This window comes from Hevea brasiliensis, chromosome 15, assembly GCF_030052815.1.
Source record: "Hevea brasiliensis isolate MT/VB/25A 57/8 chromosome 15, ASM3005281v1, whole genome shotgun sequence".
Lineage (NCBI taxonomy): Eukaryota > Viridiplantae > Streptophyta > Magnoliopsida > Malpighiales > Euphorbiaceae > Hevea > Hevea brasiliensis.
The window spans coordinates 65,584,880-65,606,579 of NC_079507.1; the positions used below are offsets into that span (position 1 = coordinate 65,584,880).

At 32.5% G+C, this 21,700-nt stretch overlaps 1 protein-coding gene across 1 annotated transcript; it reads right to left on the minus strand.

The window, feature by feature from the left end:
• Nucleotides 1–10,612: 10,612 nt before the first annotated feature.
• On the minus strand, nucleotides 10,613–13,615 carry LOC110643773 (protein ULTRAPETALA 2-like). The gene is made up of 3 exons (XM_021796252.2): nucleotides 13,287–13,615; nucleotides 12,287–12,599; nucleotides 10,613–10,837 (listed from the first exon to the last, which is right to left on the minus strand). The coding sequence occupies exons 1-3, from the start codon at nucleotides 13,489–13,491 to the stop codon at nucleotides 10,663–10,665; spliced, it is 693 nt and encodes a 230-aa protein (XP_021651944.1). The 5' UTR covers nucleotides 13,492–13,615; the 3' UTR covers nucleotides 10,613–10,662.
• Nucleotides 13,616–21,700: the final 8,085 nt, after the last annotated feature.

The following is a 21,700-nucleotide window of genomic DNA, read 5'->3' on the forward strand; positions in this document are numbered from 1 at the left end:
GACAAAGATGAAGAAACTCAAGGAGAAACTACAATAGATGTCCATGATGCCAATGAAGATCAAATCAATGAAGAAATGCCAAATTTGGAAGAATTACAAGTAAATGAGCCTCAACATGAAGATTTACCTAAAGAATGGAGATTCCATAGAAATCATCCTCAAGAGGACATTATTGATGATCCATCTCAAAGGATGATGACTAGAGCACAATTGAGAAGATATTTTGGTAATGTTGCTTTTGTTTCACAAATTGAACCTAAATGTTTTGAAGATGCTCAAAATGATGAAAGTTGGATTCTTGCCATGCAAGAAGAACTAAATCAATTTGAGAGAAATAAAGTTTGGAATTTAGTGCCTAAACCAAAAGATCATTCAATTATTGGTACTAAATGGGTTTTTAGAAACAAAATGGATGAAAAAGGCAATGTTGTTAGGAACAAAGCTAGACTAGTGGCTCAAGGCTACAACCAAGAGGAAGGGATTGATTTTGATGAAACCTTTGCTCCGGTTGCTAGAATTGAAGCTATTAGAATGTTGTGTGCCTTTGCATGTTACAAGGACTTTATGCTTTATCAAATGGATGTCAAGAGTGCATTTTTAAATGGTTATATTGATGAGGAAGTGTATGTAGCACAACCTCCAGGCTTTGAAAATCATGAGCATCCAAATTATGTTTACAAACTTACTAAAGCCCTATATGGTTTAAAACAAGCTCCTAGAGCATGGTATGAAAGGCTTAGTAAATTCCTTTTACAAAATGATTTTCAAAGAGGCAAAGTAGATACAACACTTTTTGTTAAGAAGCATCATAATGATATGCTTATTGTGCAAATTTATGTTGATGATATAATTTTTTGTGCTACTAACGAATCTCTTTGCAAGAAATTTTCTAAGATTATGCAGAATGAATTTAAAATGAGCATGATGGGTGAGCTCACATTTTTCCTTGGACTTCAAATTAAGAAAATGAAAGATGGCATCTTCATAAATCAATCAAAGTATATCAAGGATATACTGAAGAAATTTAAATTGGAAGATTTGAAGAGCATGGGCACTCCTATGAGTTCAACAATTAAAATGGACAATGATGAAAAAGGTAAAGAAGTGGATACAAAGCTTTATAAAGGTATGATTGGCTCTCTTTTGTATCTTATTGCATCTAAACCAGACATACACTTTAGTGTTTGCTTGTGTGCAAGATTTCAATCATGTCCAAAAGAATCCCATCTAAGTGCAGTTAAAAGGATCTTTAGATATCTCATTGGCACATACTCAATTGGCTTATGGTATCCAAAATGTGAATCATTTAATCTTGTTGGTTATAGTGATTCTGATTTTGCTGGAAGTAAACTGGATAGAAAAAGTACTTCAGGTACTTGTCAATTTCTTAGTCTTGCACTAGTTTCTTGGCACAGTAAGAAACAAACTTCAGTAGCTTTATCTACAGCTGAGGCAGAATATATAGCTGCTGGTAGTTGTATTGCTCAAATCTTATGGATGAAACAACAATTGGAAGATTTTGATTTAAAATATAATCTTGTTCCAATTAGGTGTGACAACACAAGTGCCATAAACTTGATCAAAAATCTAGTCCAACATTCAAGAACTAAACACATTGAGATCAGATATCATTTTATTAGAGATCACGTTCAAAATGGAAATATCAAAATCGAGTTTGTTGCCTCTGAAAATCAACTTGCTGACATTTTTACAAAACCTCTTAATGAAGAAACATTTTGTAGAATTAGAAGGGAAATTGGTATGTGTGAACCATTTGCTTGAAATTTAATTCATAATAATTTCATTTTGTCCAATGTGTGAGTGATGTGCTGTGATATAGGTTTGCTAAGAAATCTTTAAAGAATATTAGCTAACTTGTTTGTGTACTCGTAAAATTAGTTTACTAAGTTGTATGCTAATATTGCGTGACTAAAATTAGTTTGCTATATCATGTACTGTTCAAATCTCAAACCAAAACGTGATTGTGCTTGAAACTCTCTGCATGTCCAGCAATGCATTTGTCTTTTCACATTTGATATCACATTCTCAGTGCTGTGTCAGACATGTAGAAATATTTATTTGTGCATATAGAGATAGATAGACTTGTTTGAAATAAAAAAAAAAGGAAAAGAAAACAGGTTCAGAGAAAGTACACTGAAAAAGAAAAGCGCGGGACTCAAGAGAACTTAAAAACCTCTGTCACACGAAACCGTCACCCACTCTCTCCTCTGCTTCGGTTCATGACACCTCCAAAATAAACCCATTCTCTCTTTCCGGCAAAATATACCCTAACCCATCAAATATCTCGACTCTCCTTTCCTCTTCCACTCTTCACTCACCGAAAAGCCATTATCAGATTTCATTTTTTTTTATGGCTCGCGCCAAACGAAAGGCCTCTGTTCTTTGCCGCCGTCTTCCTCTTGACCTCGACGATGTCCTCACGCCACATTGCGAAAGAAATTGAAAGGGAAGAAAACCTTACCTGCATCGAAATCAGCTAGTGAGTCTTCAAATCCATCCAAGGGTGTCGAACCCACTAAAACGACGCCAGAACAGAAAAAGAAGCGATAGAAGTCAGGGATTGGTACCCAACGAAAAATGCGTGCCGTAAAATCTTCAGGCCCAGTGGATAAAGCACTGTTAGATTGCAAATTTATCAAATGGGAGTACTTCAATCAGGTAAACTTTCAATTCAAAGAGCTTTTTGAGTTTCAAGGATGGTTGGATGTGTGTGAATGTGCAAATGAGTATTACCCTAGGCTTGTTCAAGATTTTTATAGGACTTTAAGAATGATTGATGATGAGGACAAATTTGAGGTGATTTTGAGTGACAGTATATATGGTGTCTCTGTTGAACTGCTAGCTACGGCTTTAAAATTGCCCAATGATGGAAATAAAATTTCCACACATAAGGATGTTGCTAGGGTGGTAGGATTCAATTTGGTTGAATTTGAAAACAAAGTGTTCCCTGTTAACACTGCCGCAAATGAAAAGTCCACTAGCACAAAAGCCCTTCAACACATCAAAATCATTCACAGTATGGTGAACTACATTTTCTGTCCAAATCTGGTAGCTATGGTTATTTGAGTCACTTGGATATGTGTATTATGCGGCACATTGTGAATAAAGTTAGAATGAATTTGGCTTATTTAATTTTCAAGAACATGTGCAAAGCTTATGGGATTGGAAAACTGCCTTATGCACATCTTTTGACTGCTGTGTTTAAAGAGCTGAATGTGAATATCTCTAAGGAAAGCTCTAGGACTGATTTGATTGTGCTCAGAGAAATTCACCCTGACACTGATGGGAGAAAGAAAAGGTTTGAAAAGGGTGGTTCTTCCTCTGCTAAGATTGGTTCTGATTCTGCTAGTGAATTTTTGAGAGAGATTCAAGGGTTAAAAGCTGCTGTTAATGATCAATTTAGTTCAACCCATCAGTCCATTGACATTTTGGGAAAATATGTGGATGTGATTGACTATAAAGTAAGTCACCTGCTTACTCAAAATGAGGAATTGAAGAGGCTAATTATGGATCTTTAGCAGGCCAAGGAAACTGGTGTTCCAACTAAAGTTGAGGCTGCTACTCAAGTCTCTACTGATAAGGGTGAAAGCAATAAGGTTGGTGAGTCTCCTGCTGCTATGGCACATGAAAGTGACCAAGTAGCTGAACCTGAGCTTGAATCTACAGTAGAAGCCCCTGTTGAACATGCTAGTGACCAGGTCATTGAACCTGATATTGGCCCTACAGCTGATGTACCTACTGAGCATGATGGTGAAAAAATTGTAGAAACTGAAGGTGAGCTACCAAAGGATGGTGAAAAGGTTGTTGAACCTCCGAGTGCACCACCTATTGAAACTGCTGCTGCCTCTCTCAAGGATCACCAAGAGAGTGCTCCAACTCAGCTATCTGTAGTTACTGCCCCTGCAGCCAAGAAAGGGAGAAAGAGAACTAAATCCACCGTGTCAAATCCATACCAGACCCTCGCTGCTGCTCTTCAACCACCATCTGATGAAGATGAGCCACAGAAGAATGATTAAGTGGCTGACCAAGGATCTCAGCCACCTGCTGCTAAACCAACCAGGAAGAAGTTGGTGCCTTCCAAGTCCACTCGAAGGAGCAAAAGACTTAAATGATTCCCATCTAATCTGGATTTTTAGTTTCCTATTTGCATATTTAGTTTACTAGTCTGTTTGCTAATATTGGTTTTTAGTTTGCTATTGTTCACTTTACTGCGTTCACATTTGGCCTAACATGATTCTTTTTGGTTATTTTTTTCTGTTTCCTTTTGATTGATGACAAAAAGGGGGAGAATAGGATGGATATGGATATATGAACATGTGTGTGAATATATGTTTATAGGATGGATATGAAATGTGTTGATACTTGTATTGATGGATATGTGTTCATACTTGTGTTGATACTTTTGGAACTTCTTTTTTGAGAAAATTGTGAATATGCTTTATAGCATAAACACAGGGGGAGATTATGTACAGAAAATAGATTTCTTGGAAATTATGTGCATATATTTAGGGGGAGCATTGTTGGTAAACTATACTGTTTGGATTCACATACTCACATACATTTTCACACACTTTTATTTTTTTTGTTGATTCAATTGAGTTTTGTCATCATCAAAAAGGGGGAGATTGTTGACCCCGTGTAGCTCAAAATGAGCATTGATTTTGATGATAACAAAACTCAAAGGGAATCTATCTAACCCAACTTTAAAGTGATGTGTAGATTTTTTGTCTTATTGCTAAAGAACCTTTGAAGTTACATCTAAGGAGAAAGGATACTCAAAGGCATTTTAAGACAAATCCAAAATGAGAAAAGAACAAGACTATGGAAGCCTAGACTCAAAGAAAAGGTATGAAAGGCATAGTATTAGAGATTGAGTCTTAGGTCTTTTGTAAAAAGAATGGATGAGAATTTAGTCAAATGGAGCTCAAAAATGAAATTTTATTTTCTGATTACTTTTTCTCATCATAATCTTGGACACTACTATTGAAATATTTTTTAAGGTCTAAATCATTTTACATTGCAAGTTGAGACATGCAGCTATTGACTTAGTTTGCTAACTGGTTTACTAAATTTTTTAGTTTGCTAATGAGTTTGCTAAAAACGTTAGTTTACTAACCAGTTTACTGACTGCTCCTAAAATTTCATTAGTTTGCTAATTGATCAGAGCTGCTCAACTTCGCACGAAAGGACAAAATAATGGCCATTTTGTCTTGGGCAGTGTATATAACGTTCCAAAAGGGTTTCAAACGGTCTAAAATGATTTGGGACTATAAATACACCTTCTTTACTTCATTTACACTTGATGAAAGCTTACATTTGAACTCCAACTTTGATTTTTCATTTATTGCTTTCATTCAATAGCTTTAAAGATTTTGAGCTACCATTGGCAAATTAACTCATCTCTTCTTTATAGTTTGATTTGTATTGAGTAAGAGTGAGTGTCACAACATTGAGTTGCATTTAAGAGAGGTTGTACAAGCACCTATTAAAGCTTGAGAGAGAAAGTGCTTGTGATAGCACTTGTGAAGGTTTCAAGCTACCTTGGTAAAAGCTTGGTGTTGAAAAGTTGTAAAGGGCTTTTGGTCTATTGCCTTCAAAAGAGCAAATAGTGGAAAGAAGACTCAAAGAGGGTTCTTTGAGAGAGTGGATGTAGGCTAGTTAAGCCGAACCACTATAAAAATCATTGTGTTTGATCTCTCTAACCAAGATCTACTTACTCTTGTGCAATTTAAATTTTTTTCTTGTTATACATGATATTGAATGTTGGTTAAATAGATTGAATTGACAAACTTGAGAATATATTGAGTGACATGAGAAATTAGTTGTATATTGTATGATGCATGTTTTGTTAGATATTGCCATATACATTGATTGAGGCTTGAATTGCAACTTAGGAACTCATTGTTGAAACACATATCACTATCATTTTGTATAGAAAAGCATCTAGTTGAACAAAGCCACAATTTTTCATTAGGCTACAAGCAAGGGCTGAAAAATTGTTAAAGTCCAATTCACCCCCCTCTTGGACTATTTTGGGACAACAGCCATTGTTTTGTTCTGTTCTTGACGATGTTTTTAGCTTGATGAGCATGAGTTTGAGTTGAAAAGTTGGATTGTAGTTTATAGTTTGTAAGAAAATGGAAACCCCAGGGCAGGAAGTGCTGATTACAAAGAGGTCATTGAGGAAGAAAGCAGATTTGTGGAATTATGATGAGAATTAGATGGATGAATTGATAGAGAAGCATTTGGGCGGTTCTTTGAAGAAATGGAATCGAACTAGGGAGGATTTGGAAAAGGAGACTGAAACTGAGGCAATGATAGTAATATCTCTGAGGTTTCCAATTGAAAATTTATGCACTATTTGAGGAGATTCAAGCTGAGGTGGAAAGACAATTGGGTCATATCCTTGTAAGGTGGAGAACTAATGTGAAGGTTTTGGGAAACTGATAGATTGGGTTTTCGGCAGCTTAATAAAGTGGCAATGGTTTTTCCCCTTATTTTTTTGGGAAGTGAACTTGGATACTTTTGGATGTCTCAATGAGCATAGCAGTAAGCATGGAGAGTTCTTTTTGTTCTATGGAAACCATACTGTTTCTGGAGGTCCAGTACTTATTGCATTGGTGGCTGGTGAAGCTGCACAAATATTTGAATATATAGATCCATATACTCTACTTAACCGTTCTTTAAGTGTTCTTAGAGGTTAGGTTGATCATTTGAATTCATATCATAATTTAACTTTCAATTTTCCCTTTTGTGTTTCTCTCTTCTCATTTCTTCCCCGCTCCGCACTTCTCATTCATTTTACTTAGAAGTTATGGTTCTTTTCACAGGTATATACAATCCAAAAGGAATTGATGTTCCTGACCCCATACAAACGATTTGCACACGATGGGGCAGTGATCCCTTTAGTTATGGTTCATATTCTCATGTTAGGGTAGTCATCTGGCAGTGGCTATGATTTACTTGCAGAAAGTGTTAGGGGTCGGCTGTTTTTGCTGGTGAGGCGACAACTAGGCAATATCCAGCCACAATGCATGGTGCCTTCTTGAGTGGTTTAAGAGAAGCTTCTCGCATTTTAAGAGTTGGCAGAAGTTGGCTAAATAATTTAAGGAAGTCTGCAGAGGTACGCAGGACTTAGCAATGATATACTGGTAGATATATTCAGGAGACCTGACCTAGCATTTGGAAAGTTTTCATTTATATCTAATCCTTTGATAGAAGATCCAGATTCAATGGGTATTATGAGAATTACTTTTGATAATTGTGGAGATGATCCGAATAAGGAATTGAGAGTAGCTTCCAAAATCCCTTGCACCTAGCCACCTACTCTTTCAGCTTTATGTAGTTTTATCTCTTCAACATTGCACATGAGCTGCAGCTGATAACAGGGGGTAATGAGGACAAGTTGTCATATTTGGTTAAGAACTTGGACTTGAAGCTAATAGGACCTGGTGCACTGGTAAATGCCTGTAGTTCCTTGATTTCTAGCATTGCTAATGCACGAAGAGGCCGAGGCAGAAACCGAATAATTGCTGGACAACATATTTTTGTGTAGAGATGCCATCAGTTTCAACACTTGAAATTTGAGGGGCTTTTCTGATATGGCAAGAAGTATTTTGATACAAATGTATGCTCCAAGAAATGGATAATAAATTGAGTGTGCCTTTTGCTCCTCTAGTATAAAACTTTGTATATAATCTAGCTGTGTAGGTTATTCATCGACTTGAGAAAAATTCTTGGAGCTTGACTAGGACGACCATTTGTTTTATTTATTTATTTTTTTTTTTTGTATTTTTTTTATAAGCAAAAATCTTTATTAAAAACATATCAAGAAAGAAACACCATGACCCATTAACCAAAACAAAAGGCTCACCAAATACAATTCTCAGAACACAAAAATAGAGCCTGCAACGAATACAAAATGTAGAAAAATACAAAACTAAAACACCAGATGTCCAAAAATCTGCAGAAACCTCGACAAGGGCTGGTTCAAAGAAAATGTATGCCAAGAAAACTGAGCTACCAGGATCACCAACACAAACAGGCAATGTTGCGCAAAGCTTCAATGCAGAATATAGGTCCACAGCAAGCCGTCCTTAAAATGATAAGGGAAAACAATCTTATAGTACGGTTCCCAGCCAAGAACAAGACCAAATTCCAAATGAATGCGATAATCATAAAATAGAGAAATGAACAACGACAAGCAACATCCACAAAAGAGCAGCAACCCTCCAAAGCACCATACAGCCGCCTCCAACGCAAAAAGCAGAACTGAACAGCGACAAGCAACAGCCACAAAAGAGCAGCAACCCTTGAAAGCACTGTACAACCACCTCCAACGCAGAAAGTAGCAAAGGACAACAACCAATTCTTCAAACACAGGATAGCCAAAGGAGCTATAAGCATCAGCAAGCGTAACCATCTAGCCATAGAAACAAAGATACTGAGAAGAAGAGACTTGCTCAAAAATCCACAAGAAACGACAGCATCAAAACTTGACCCAAACTGCAAAACAAAAGACCATAAGAACACCCAAAATGCCTAGAAGTAAAAAAAAACACAGCACATGCGACAAAGAAGAGCAGCACTGATTAACTTTCTACGGCGTAAAGTCGAAGATCCTCTTCTATTTGTTTCACGAAAAAATTAATTAGGGACTCTTCATCTCCTTCAAACGATAATCTCAACTTCTTTCCAAGCTCTAGAGTTGCCATGGCTTCCTTAGCGACATCAAAAGGAGAGTTATCATCTTGTTTAGGGTAGTTCATAGCATTCATGCGCTTGATATCACTATCAGAGGCAGCGAAGGCATCTCCAGCAGACTTTGACTCATTATCATTTCCAAATTTTCTCTTAGCATGACCTCTAGAGGCTCCCTTTTTGGTCTTTCGTATACCTCTCATTGCCATTTTCGGGTAGAAACCCCAAAGATTGACTATGGGTCTACAATGTTTTCTTCTCTTTTGAATCCTAGAAGTTTTCAACCTAGCCAGAGGAAGAATACTTTCAATTGATGTTGAGCTGGAGGGAAGCGGTTCACATAAGGCGTGTTTTGAAGGGACTCAAGAAATAAGCCTATTATGATCAGTAATACCTGCACCATTCTCAGCAACATCAAATAAAGGCAGAGAGTTCAAATTAGAAATTGACACCACTGAGACTGTATCCTCTACATGGGGAACATAAGCTTGAGCTGGCGGTGGCTCATCGTCTGACAAAGTAGGCTTTATATTGCCATTGTCGATAGGCTGCTCAGGAAAATCCCTTGAGATTTCATAGGTTATTTTCCTGCGAATGTTAATTCTTTTCTCTGACCATGACCAGCATAGTGCCTAACTGAGCCATGACTCCTTGCAGCCATGAAAGTGTAGTGTAGAACTGTAGGTTAAAGCTGTTTGTATATGCTACTCCTTGTTGAGGGACATTGCCGGGGAAAAAGAATGTTGTATTTTTATGGCCCTTATGGCTCTGCAAATACTTGTATTTGTATACTAGATTTTTTCGTGTCACATATTTCTTTAAGAGCTAGCATACTATTATCCTTGTGACTTTGCATTACATCTGATGAAATACATAATCTTCCATCTTTTCAAAAATAATAATAATAATAATAATAACTAGCTGGCCAGACCAGGAACCCCAAGAACCGGAGCAGTGGCTAGTCTGGTCCACCTGCACGTTTTAATATCCTTATGGCAGGTTTAGCCTTTCAGGTGACCGTGTCCAATGGAGGAAGGCGTGTTTCGTATGGCATGGGACCTGGAGCTCTGACTTTTAAAAGGATCTTTTTGGTGTGGATATATCTTAGAGAAAAATCTTGTTCGAGTTTGAATCCATAATTCTGCTAAGTTACTCCTATCCATAGTTCATAATTTAGCTATCTGAGCAAGCTAAACCCAGTTAACTGGATTGTGCAACGTATTTGCCTTTGTTGTCAATCAGATTTCTTTACATATCAAGTACTACTTCTAACTCCTACCTATCATCCCAAAAATTAGCTAATATAGTGGGTGTTAATGCCTTGAAATTGTTTAAACAACTGCAATAGATATCGCACTATCGCCCACAGGGTACACAAAAATTAAATTATAAGATATTGGTGTTAGAATCAAATACCATGGGCGATGGCACGGTTGGATATTTTTGGATATTTCATCTAATTCAACTCTATTAATGAGATGAGTTTGAGAGTATATATCGGATTTAGGTTGAGTTTGGTTTTAAAAAAATTATATTCAAGTCTAGGTTGAATTTTATGTGGCAGGTAAAAATTACCTAAACCCGAATGAATACTCAACAACGTACAACTACCACTTAATATCAATATTAAACTAGTTGATTTACAAAAAAAAAAAAAACTAATTGGGATCAGTTAATAATTTCAGGTTTAGACATGGGATGAGGTGATTTCTATAGATATCCTATTTATTGCCAACTCTAAATACTATGCTTGAATAATATGGTAAATTGCATGTATAATTATTGATGAGATGTCAAACACCATTGTTCATTGAGAAACAGCAAGCAATAGTTTGAAATAACCTAAGAATACACGACAGAAACACTTAAAAATTATTCTCGGTGAAATTCTTTTAAGTGCACTTGGGGCAACTGGGGACAACTCTAAATGGAACGAAAACCCTAAGGTTCGGCGTTATGCATGAAGTCCATACAAGTGCGGCAGTTGCAGTCAAGAAACCTGCACTTGAAGCACCCAAAGCAGACGCAAGTAGTGCAGCCTTGGCACGTCCGTAACCGAGGACAATTTCTGCTGTTCTTGCGGCTGGCGCGCTCTTCATCATCCTTGCAGGTAATTCTACATAATATACATACAAAAATGACCATAAGTGGCGATTTCTAATTGGAAATTACATGATTTACAGGATTTGTGCTAGCACTTGCATGTCTAAAGATACAGGTGAATGGAGAGGCGGAAGTGTAGTTGGTGCAAATGGCACAACTAATACAAACAATTCAGGAAGAGATGCAAGCAAAGAAAGCTGCAGTTTGTGCAGGGATAGATGAAAGTAAATTGGAAAAAAGGTGCAACAAGTGCAATAATAGATAAAGGTGCAAATTTAAAATAGATTTAAAAAAAAATATTCATATGCTCAATTTATAACTCTCTAAACCATGTCAAAGTTTGATGAATTGGGAATACCCGGCCCAAGTGCCATTGGACGAGTCCTTAGAGACTCAAATGGCCTCTTTCGCTGCATTTTTTCTTGCCCAGTTGGTATTCTAGATTCTAATGATGCAGAGTTAATGGCCATTTCTAAAACTGTTGAACTGTCAGTCTCTATGTCAGAGCTAGGGTGTTGTTCCTCTCCAATCATCATTGAATCTGATTCGAAGAACGCAATCTCATGGATTAAAAATCTAGATTCTGCCCCGTGGAGACTTCACTACACTGTGAACTCAATCTTAGACCTCATAAGCTATTTGGTTGAGATTTCTTTTTCTTATGTTTTAGGATAAGCTAACATAGTAGCTGACTCTTTGCAAAGCAAGGCTTAAATCGGGATGAGGACCTTATTGCAGCTATGTAACTCCTCCAAATTCTTGCTCCCTTTCTTGCTGGGGTGTTGGCGACATAGCTACCATTTTGTCGAGTCCTTTTGACAGTCTCCTCGTGATTCGGCGATGTCATCTTGTTTATTTTAATCTGTTACGTTTTCTTGTCTGGTTCCATCTGCTTTTGTTTTTGTTTATTGTTTGTGGATGTGCAGTTTTTGTGGCTGGTTGTTGTTGAATCTTTAGCATAAGTCGGTAGAACTCATGTCTTTTTGCTTCTGTTCTCTAGTTTAGGTTTTTTCACTTAACATATGGCGTCTAGATTGAGTGTTTTGGGGAGCCTGATAGCTGGGCTTAGTTATGATTCTACATGTTCAGTTTTTTCTGAAATTTTATTAATAAAAATCTTATTTATCAAAAAAAAAAAATTAAAGCCATAATTGCACCTTGACTTTGTCATATATAATCAGCAAAAAGAATCAACCAAGAAAGACTTCAATTTCAAGTAAATACTCCATTTAGAATATATGTATCGAGTTCTATAATTCGATCATCTTAAAAATGGCCTAGAAATACTCCGATTAGAATATATGTAATAGTTCCTTTTCAAAGTTTTCCATGTACATTATAAGAATTATATCTTCAGAAGATGAGTTATAGAATTATAAGAAAATAAAAATTTATTTGGTAAAACTAGTAGTTTAATAATCAGAGCGTCTATCTCGTAATAAGAGAGAGTTTAGGTACTTACTTGTCATAAGGCCTATCAGCACACTTCCACTTTTTCTTAAGCGCAGCATCATGGTAGATCCTGCATTCCTCCTTGGTCCTCAGGCGAAACCTGCGCTCTTTCTTGCATCTCGAGCACTGAATGAATTCATCACGATGACGTATTCGTCTCATCGACCCACTTGCTCCGTTAGCCACATGCTTGTAATACTTGAGCAATGGGGTTTTCCGTAGTGGCACCTTTTTATCATTCATTAGCACCCACAAGTGGCTGGGCCATTTGATCCTACCTTCCTTCCCTGAATGCTTCTCAAAATCATAAGGCGTGAATCTCTCTGTATAAATTTCATTGGTCAGTAAAAATGAAGATATTATTATATATTCATCAGGATCCTATTGTGTCAGTCAGGTCTAAATAGGTCCTTTCAGGAAACAATCAAATAGAAACATATTATCCAGATAATGTCCAAGAAAAAAGATTTGAAATTATTCTCTATCTTTATCAAGGGATCGAAAAAGAGAACAACTAGAATTACTTATGGAGCCGAGGAGCCAAGAGGATAAAGTTTTGAAGCTTTCACCTCTTTTTCAAGGCATCAACCTTTTCTTTTTTATATGTCTTTACAAGGTAATCGCATCCATAGATATTTCCCAGAATATCTATGGATGCTATCGCTATCTCATTATTGAGAACAAATGAGTTTATCATCGATACACCCTCAAATTAAAAGATAGAATTCACCACCAAAATAAACTTTGAACTGACCTCTTAATGATCAATTAATGAACAACTCCTTAGTTGTCTAGTGATCGGAAATTTGCCTGCCTTGTGGTGCGGAAGGTTATATATATATATATATATATATATATATATATATATAGCAACAGATTTTGCATAATGACTTATTACCAAATTAAAATGAAAAAAAAACCATTAAACAAAATTGAAATTGAACAAACCAAGCCCATTAAAAAGAATAAAATGAAAAGGAAGGATAAAGGATTCGGCAAGATATACTCACTCTCCCTGCATCCAGGAGTACAATCGCAGGTTATCAGAAATTGACCACTTGCATGAACTCTAAGGTTTCCTATGGCATCGCCGTACTTCCTACTCGTACATCCACACTTTACTTCAACGTAATCGGGTCCTCTCTTGAATCCAACCATGTCTTTGAGTTCGTTCTCAGGAAAAAGGGCTTCGCTGATCCTAACTTCAATTTCCATTCCTGCAGCGACTAAAAAATTAATCAAGAAGAAAACCCCTGTAAAGATTTCTTGCAGCAAACTTAGAAATATATGATGTTTTCTAAAAGTTGTATATATCACATCTGGGTGTATAAAGAAACTGAAACCCACTTTTCAAAGAGGTGCCAAGAAGCAATACATGGGCTGCCAAAACGTGGAAAAGATGAGAGGAACAGAGAGAGAATCCAAAGCTTGACAAACAAGTGTCTGAAGGATTTTTGGCTTTGGTTGCATGCTATATCTATCTATACAATATATATCTAACTCAGAAGAAAAGTGGATTTTGGTCATATGAGGGAAAATCCCTTTGGAAAACTTTTAGGAGAGAACTAGTTTTCATATTAAGTGCAGCTCTTTATACTATTTCTGCTATATATTTTCGCATGAATTTCAATTTTAATTTCCTTCCTTGAGTTATATATATTATTATACTATGAAACTTAAGATCTCATTAATATATAATGCATACATCAAATTATCTCTGTTCTTTCTCGCATTTAATTTCTTGTCTTAATTATCTCTGAATCCCACATGTAGATGATTTTCTATATAATATTGCAGTTCTTGTAAATGATAATTAACATCATGATGCCTCTCCAAATATTGATGTTTTTAACCTCATAAAACTTTAATATAGAAGTATCTAAAGCTTTTTCAGTATGTAAATATAATTTATTTCATTTATAAATTGAACACATGTATACACACGTATCTATGCGCAATGTTTACATGTATTTCTTGTTTTTATTTACTAAGTACATATGTGTGGCAAACTATATAAAAGCTAACAACAAATAGAAAGACAAAAAATAAAACAGAAACTAACTATCTGGCATTCAATTTTTAAGAAAATAAGTTTCAATACTATGTATATAAGGATCAATATATGTATTCTTCGGCTTGATATTTATTAAATTAAAAAATTTGAATTTAAAAATTTTAATGTAAAAGATTTAGATTCAAATAACATTGAAATGAAAAACAATTTTATGGTATATGGTATATTAATACTAAACCAAGTTTTTGATATTTATTATGTTGGCTTGTCCTTCAAATATTAGAAAATTGAAATATGTAATCATTTTAGAAAACTTATTTGAGTTTCAGTGAAACTTAGATCCAACTCTTATTTAAAAAGTTAGATAAAAATGAGAAAATAATTTCGTTCATGATTTTTTTTTTAGACTTGATTCACCGTAAACTTAATACATAAATATATACGATTATATATTTAATAGGTAAACCATATATTTAATAGGTAGATATCACTATATATCTTATATCTTGGATTCATAGTGAACTAAATCTACATAAAAATTTCCTTTTGGTCCATAAATCACACTGCTAACAGGGATGCAAGAGTAAGATACCAAAGAAAAAATTTAAATCTAATTAATATTTATAATATTCAAACTCATTTCAAATTTAATTAAATTTTATTTTAAACTATTTAATCATATCCTAAATGTAATTATTATTATTATTTGAATAGTAATTGAACTCTCGCTTAGATTTATATATTTTAATTGATAATCAATATAAAAAAATATATTTTTTTTAATAATTTTTATTTTAAAATTTTATAATTATATAAAATATTTAAATTTTATTTATTAAAAATATATTACATAAAAATTTATTAATTTTATTATAAAAATATATATCATATTTAATTATTTATTTATATAAATGAATTCAGTAACGAGTATCTTACAAATAAAGCTTGAATCCGATATAAGTATTATTCATTAAATTTTAACTCATTTTAAATCTAATTATATACTAATTAAACCTGAATTAATAAGGTTTAATTAGATTAAATATAAAAAATAAAATAAAATCAATCCGATGTCATCCCTGCTATCCCTACTAATAGGTACAAAGATTACAGGGAAGGAGATCATATATATTCGCAAGTATAGTAAGGGTAATAGTTTCGCTATTGTGACTAAATTATTTTTTTTTCCCTAAGATTATTTATTGATCTTATAATTTCTAGTGAAATTCAATATGAATAAGGAAAGAAAGTTTGAATGAATATAAGGTCATTAGCGCTTTAGATATAAAACAGACAATTTTTTGAATTGCCCAAATGAAAAAAAAAAAGGTAAAAGAAAGTTTTTTGGTACAAAAATTACAAGCAAAGAAAAAAAAAAGAATTTCGTAGAAAAAAGAATAGAAGGGGGAAATCTAGTCCTAGATATATATGCTTCAAATTTTGGTAACACAAGCACATGCACTTCACTCCACAATACTACTCTTCTTTATAACATGCACCCAATGGATCTTCGATAATAAAATCAAGAAAAGAAAAGCAAATTAATTCAATAGAAATTTACCTTGGGCCATTCTCAACAAAAACAGCTGAGTGTTGAGCTTTGCTTGAACTGTTTTTGTGGATTGATACCTTTCACTCTCTCAATAGAACTTCTTGACAAGCAAAAGAAAATCTCTCTCAATTCTAGGCTTTGTGATGGGTTCCTCACAATGTCTCAGTGCATGGGTGAAGAGAAGGAATGGTCCCTTTAAATAGAACTTGAATTAAATTCTCACTAATACAATGAATCCTTCTAGGTTTGAACAATTTGCTCTGCACCTGCCAGGATATATTCACATTTACTTACCTTCTTGGCATGATTTCCAGATGTTCAAGAAAACTAGTGGACCTAGGAGTAGCATTGTTAGAGTGCATCGTGCCGAATCTCTTCTTTATACGTGTCCTAATGATATCCGTTCGTGCATAACAAAAGGTTAATAATACTAAATCACAATCATATTATATCTTTTTCTCTAATATATTATGATAGTTTTCATGCGACCGAATATGTCTGATAATAACTCAAATTAAATATCGTGCAAAATAAAGAAAGTTAGATTTTAGCATAGTCAACAACTCCACCTCAAGAATTTATTCAAATTTATCTCATTTACAAAAATGGGAAATAAAGAAATTTGAATTCCAACTGTGTGCTCACACTGTCCAAAGTTGCCTCAGATTAACTATTTTGTTATTTTTGCAATGTTTTTTTTGATATGTTTTATTTTCTTTTTTCACATTCTATGATCATTAAATTTGTTAGTGCATGCAATTGGATGTAACCCTTTTTTTTTTATTAAATCTTCAATCAATCATGATATTAAAAAGGATATGCATGAAGATTAGTTTCGCATATTACACTAAGACTATAGTAAAACGGGGATGTCAATATTTTAATAATTGAATTAAAGAAATTATATTGTTAGATAATATATCTTATGAGTACAAATTAAATAAATCTTAATTAATAGACAAGGTTCGTAATATATCTATTTGTTTACTAAGTTATCTATGAATCCAAATTTAAGAAATAAAAGAAGGTTAGATACATTATTTAAGAAATTAAAATGTTTCTAAATATATATCAAATATATTTTTTAAATTTGAAAAATTGAAAATTCTGTTTCTTTAAAAAAAAAATCATTTGGCATACTTAATTATTTGCATTAGATTTTCACTTATTTATTTATTGTTTTCATTAAACTTTCTTTGCAAATTATCAATAGTTTTTTAAGGTCTTGTTCCAATTTGATTATTCATGATGCCAATTCCAAATTGAGACTGTCAATATGTCCAATAGGAAAATAATCACAATATGGTGACTAACATTTATATATATATATTACTGCTGATGAATTCTGAAATATTGATTATAAATTTTTGGGGTAAATTTGCATTCAATGATCCTTTTGTTAATATGGATTGCAAAGTTTCATATTATTTTTTCTCTTATGTTTTTTCTCTAAGCACATATTTTCCAACACAAATATCTTTAATTAAAATACTTTATTTTACTTATACAACCTATTGTTGCAAAAATCTCATAATTTAACAAACTTAAAAGCAATATTTTACTAAACTTATTATAAAAATAAATTCTAATAATTTAAGTTTTGAATAAATAATGAATTTAACATAAATAAATGGAATTGAGTTTATCTAAAAATTATAATTATTTTTTTAACTAAACATACAAATTGTTTTTTAGTGGCATTCTAAATTTTTATTTTAATTCATTAGATATTTATATTTCTAATTATACTTTTAGTATATACAAAATTACATAAGCAGCAAGTCGAGTGAAAATACACACCTAATAATGATTGAATAGTGTTTTATGTTGGACAAGACTTCCACACACTCCAGTGTATACACCCAATCAACCTATAAATGTTATATTAGTTAAAATTATAGCAAATATCATATATAAATATATAGATATTAATAGCTTTTAATTGATAAGTAAAAAGTTTTAGATTTTCATTTAATTGAAAAGGAAAAAATAAAAATAAAAACATATGCTAAATTCCCATACATGGCGCTAGAATTTAGCATATGTTTTTTTTTCCTTTAAATTAAATAAAAATCTACAATTTTTACCTATGAATTAAAAGTTATTAGTATATATTTATATATAATATTTATCATGATTTTAACTAATATGATTTTTATGGATTAATTGAATGTATACACTGAGATGTGGGGCAATCTTATCCAACTTAAATTACTATTCACACGTTATTAGATGCAAATTTCACTCTACTTCTAAAATTAAAGTTTAGAATGCCACTAAAAAAGAATTTGCATGTTTAGTTAAAAAATAATTATAAATATAGATAAAATCAATTCCTTTTATTTATTTTAAATTAATTATTTATTCAAAATTTATATTATTAGAATTTATTTTTATAATAAGTTTGGTAAAATATTGCTTCAAGCGTGTTAAATTATGAGATGTTTGCAACAATAGGTTATATGAGTAAAATAAATTATTTTAATTTAAGATATTTGTGTTGAAAAATAGATGCTTTGAGGAAAAATATATGGGAAAAATAATATCAAACTTGGTAATACATTAACTAAAAGGAATTGAATCAATTTGCTTCAGAAAATTTACAGTCATTATATCAGAATTCATCAACAGTAATGATGCTACCTGAAGATCTCTGTGAATATGAACCTGCAACACACAAAAAAAAAAAAAAAAGGAATTGAGTGGCCAACTTCTCTAATACTTGTCAGTAAAGAGATTTAAGAATAAAGGTAGAGAGAATAAAATTGTTCAAGAAACATATATATTTGTCTCCTTTTTATAATCATTGGGCAAACTCCTATTCAGGCTATCAATGTAATTATAGAAGGTTCCTATTTAGGAGAAAGTCTTTTTAAAATAGAAGTCTAAATCATTGTTACGGTGGAATTCTGAAAATTCCATTCATATTGAATTTAGATCTTTATCCAGTTGAGCGAGCCATGCGAGTCAATCACCTGAGCTTGTCCTTAGCTCCTATCCATTGTTCTTGGTTGGTTTGGACCTTAATTAGTTAGGTGCCTGGTTGAATTATCTAAATGTCAAGTATTTTAGAGCGTATTGTATCAATTAATTATAATAATATTAGAAATTGAATTTACTTCTGGATTTAGTTTGTAGCATAAACTCTCGTTCTTAAAAATTATTAGTGACGGAATATTTATCACTATGAATTATTAGCGACAAATTGATACATATCAGTGACAAATTTGTTGTTGCTAAACTATGTTATTAGCGACGAATTCATATATTTGTTGCTAGAAATACTATACCTATTCTTTCTAGCTTAGAAAATATTCCTTAAACACAATTTAGATTTAAATAAAAAAAATCAATTTAACTAATCAAAATTAAAAAAAAAATTAATTCCTATATTTTTTTAGTAAATTAAGTTTAAATAGAAAATTAATCTAACCAATCAAATTAAAATAGAAAACTAATTTAACTTATTCTTTCTAACTTAGATAATATTCCTTAAATACAATTTATATTTAAATAGAAAATTAATTTAACCAATTAAATTAAAAAAATTTAAATATCTATATTTTTCTAGCAATTTAAATTTAAATAGAAAATTAATCTAACGCATCAAATTAAAATAGAAACTAATCTAACCTATTCTTTCTACCTTAAATAATATTCCTTAAGTACAATTTAGACTTAAATAAAAAGTTAATTTAATCAATCAAATTAAAAAATTTTAAATATCTATATTTTTTTAGCAATTTAAATTTAAATAGAAAACTAATTTGACCCATCAAATTAAAATAGAAACTAATCTAACCTATTCTTTCTAGCTTAAAAAATATTCCTTAAATATAATTTAGATTTAAATAAAAATTCGTTTAATCAATCAAATTAAAAAATTTTAAATATTTATAATTTTAAAAAAATTAAATTTAAATAGAAAATTAATCTAACCAATCAAATTAAAAAATTTTTGAAAAATAATAAGTTTTTATATTATTTTTAGTCAATCAAATATAGAAGACAATTTTGTCGTTATTAAATTTAACCATAGATAATTTTATCAATCTCATTATATTACCGCAGGTATTTCACAAGTAAAGCAAAAAAAATTTTTTTAACGAAAAGTAATATTCCATTGAGAAAGCATAGGATTACACGACTCAAGCCCACTTATAGAAGCCTATCTACAAACTACAACACCCAAGTCCATAAAACAAAGAGTCCATACCTTAAGAATATGCAGTCCTAGAACTATCAAGGTGGAACACCCAAACCCACATCATCAGCAACCAGAGAAGGGAGGTGGCGCCAAATGCCCCTAGCAGCAAAGAAGCATAGTGATTCCATGTCAGTATTCGACATGAAATGGCAAACTAATTATGTAAAGAAAATTAAGCATAAAAAAATAATTATCATTTAGAAAAAAAATATATGTTTTTAACATATGGATAAAACTAAATTTTATGGGATTCATTTTAGCTTAATTGTTACTCCATGATTGATTTGTCATTTCATATAAGATTTTACATGGAATAACCTATTCATTATATAACTTCTCAGAAGCATTGGTTACTGCAAATAAAACTCAAGGATTCCATGTCATCATTCGACGTGGAATGGCAAACTAATCATGTAAAGAAAATTAAGTATAAAAAAACAGTTATCATTTAGAAAAAGAAATTTGTTCGTAACACATAAATAAAACTGAATTTTATGAGATCCACTTTAGCTTAATTGTTACTCTATGATTGGTTTGCCATTTCGTATAGATTCTACATGAAATAACCTATTCATTATATAATTTCTCACAAGTATTGGTTATCAATTTGGGGTGGAGGGGTAGGGCAAATAAAACTCAATGATCATTAAGGGAGACTAAACTAAAGCGAGCAAACGCCACACCAAATTCTCCCTAGATCAATCAACTTGGGAGAATGGGTGAGATAAGTAGTGAACTACTGTCAGACTATCAAGCTTAAATGTGAAGAGAGTGCCAAAGAATCGAAAAACACATGATGTCAAATCTCAAGTGTTTCAATCTCCTATAACTTAGACAGATCGATGACTAACATTATATCAGTACCCTCTCATCCATTGAGTTGTTGCCGTCAGAATGATCCCCTATAAGCATATTTATCAATCTTCAAACACATGTAGATCTATAGAAGCTCCCATACCATGGATCACAAAATCTACAAACCAACACACAAATAACACTACAAAATTATGCATAGCCCGAAATTAAAGGGGAGAACGAGAATGTCACCCTTCAATTCGAGGAGCAGTTTCCCCCTACTCGTAAGGGTAGGGATAATAATAGATCGGTTACTCTCATTAAATTATAGTGAGTTATTTTACTTATATATGTGTTTAATAAATATAAAAACAAAAAATATATACAAGTATATGCAATGGATGTATGTGAGTGAGTGTGTATTTAGGCAAAAGTTTAGTGACAATACAAGGATCATTAAGGGAGACTCAACTAAAGCGAGTAAATGCCCCATTCAAATTTCCCTAGATCAATCAACTTGGGAGAATGGGTAAGATAAGTAGTTGACAGACAGATTATTAGGATTGAATACAAGGAGAGTGCCGAAGAATCAAAAAATGCATGATGCCAAATCGAATATTATTGTTTAAATATATTCACTAAGCAAATATAAATAAGCTTTTATTTTGGACAAGAAAAATACGAAATGGTCCGACCAAGTCATTCGGAATACTCGTGGCACCCTTCTAATATCTAGACAGAGCTGTGATTTTTTAGCAATTTACATAGAATAACAAATTAATTAGATATTAATAAATATTAAAACAATTACTAAATAGTTATTATTTTTAACCCACTTTTAGATCGTTAATATTTA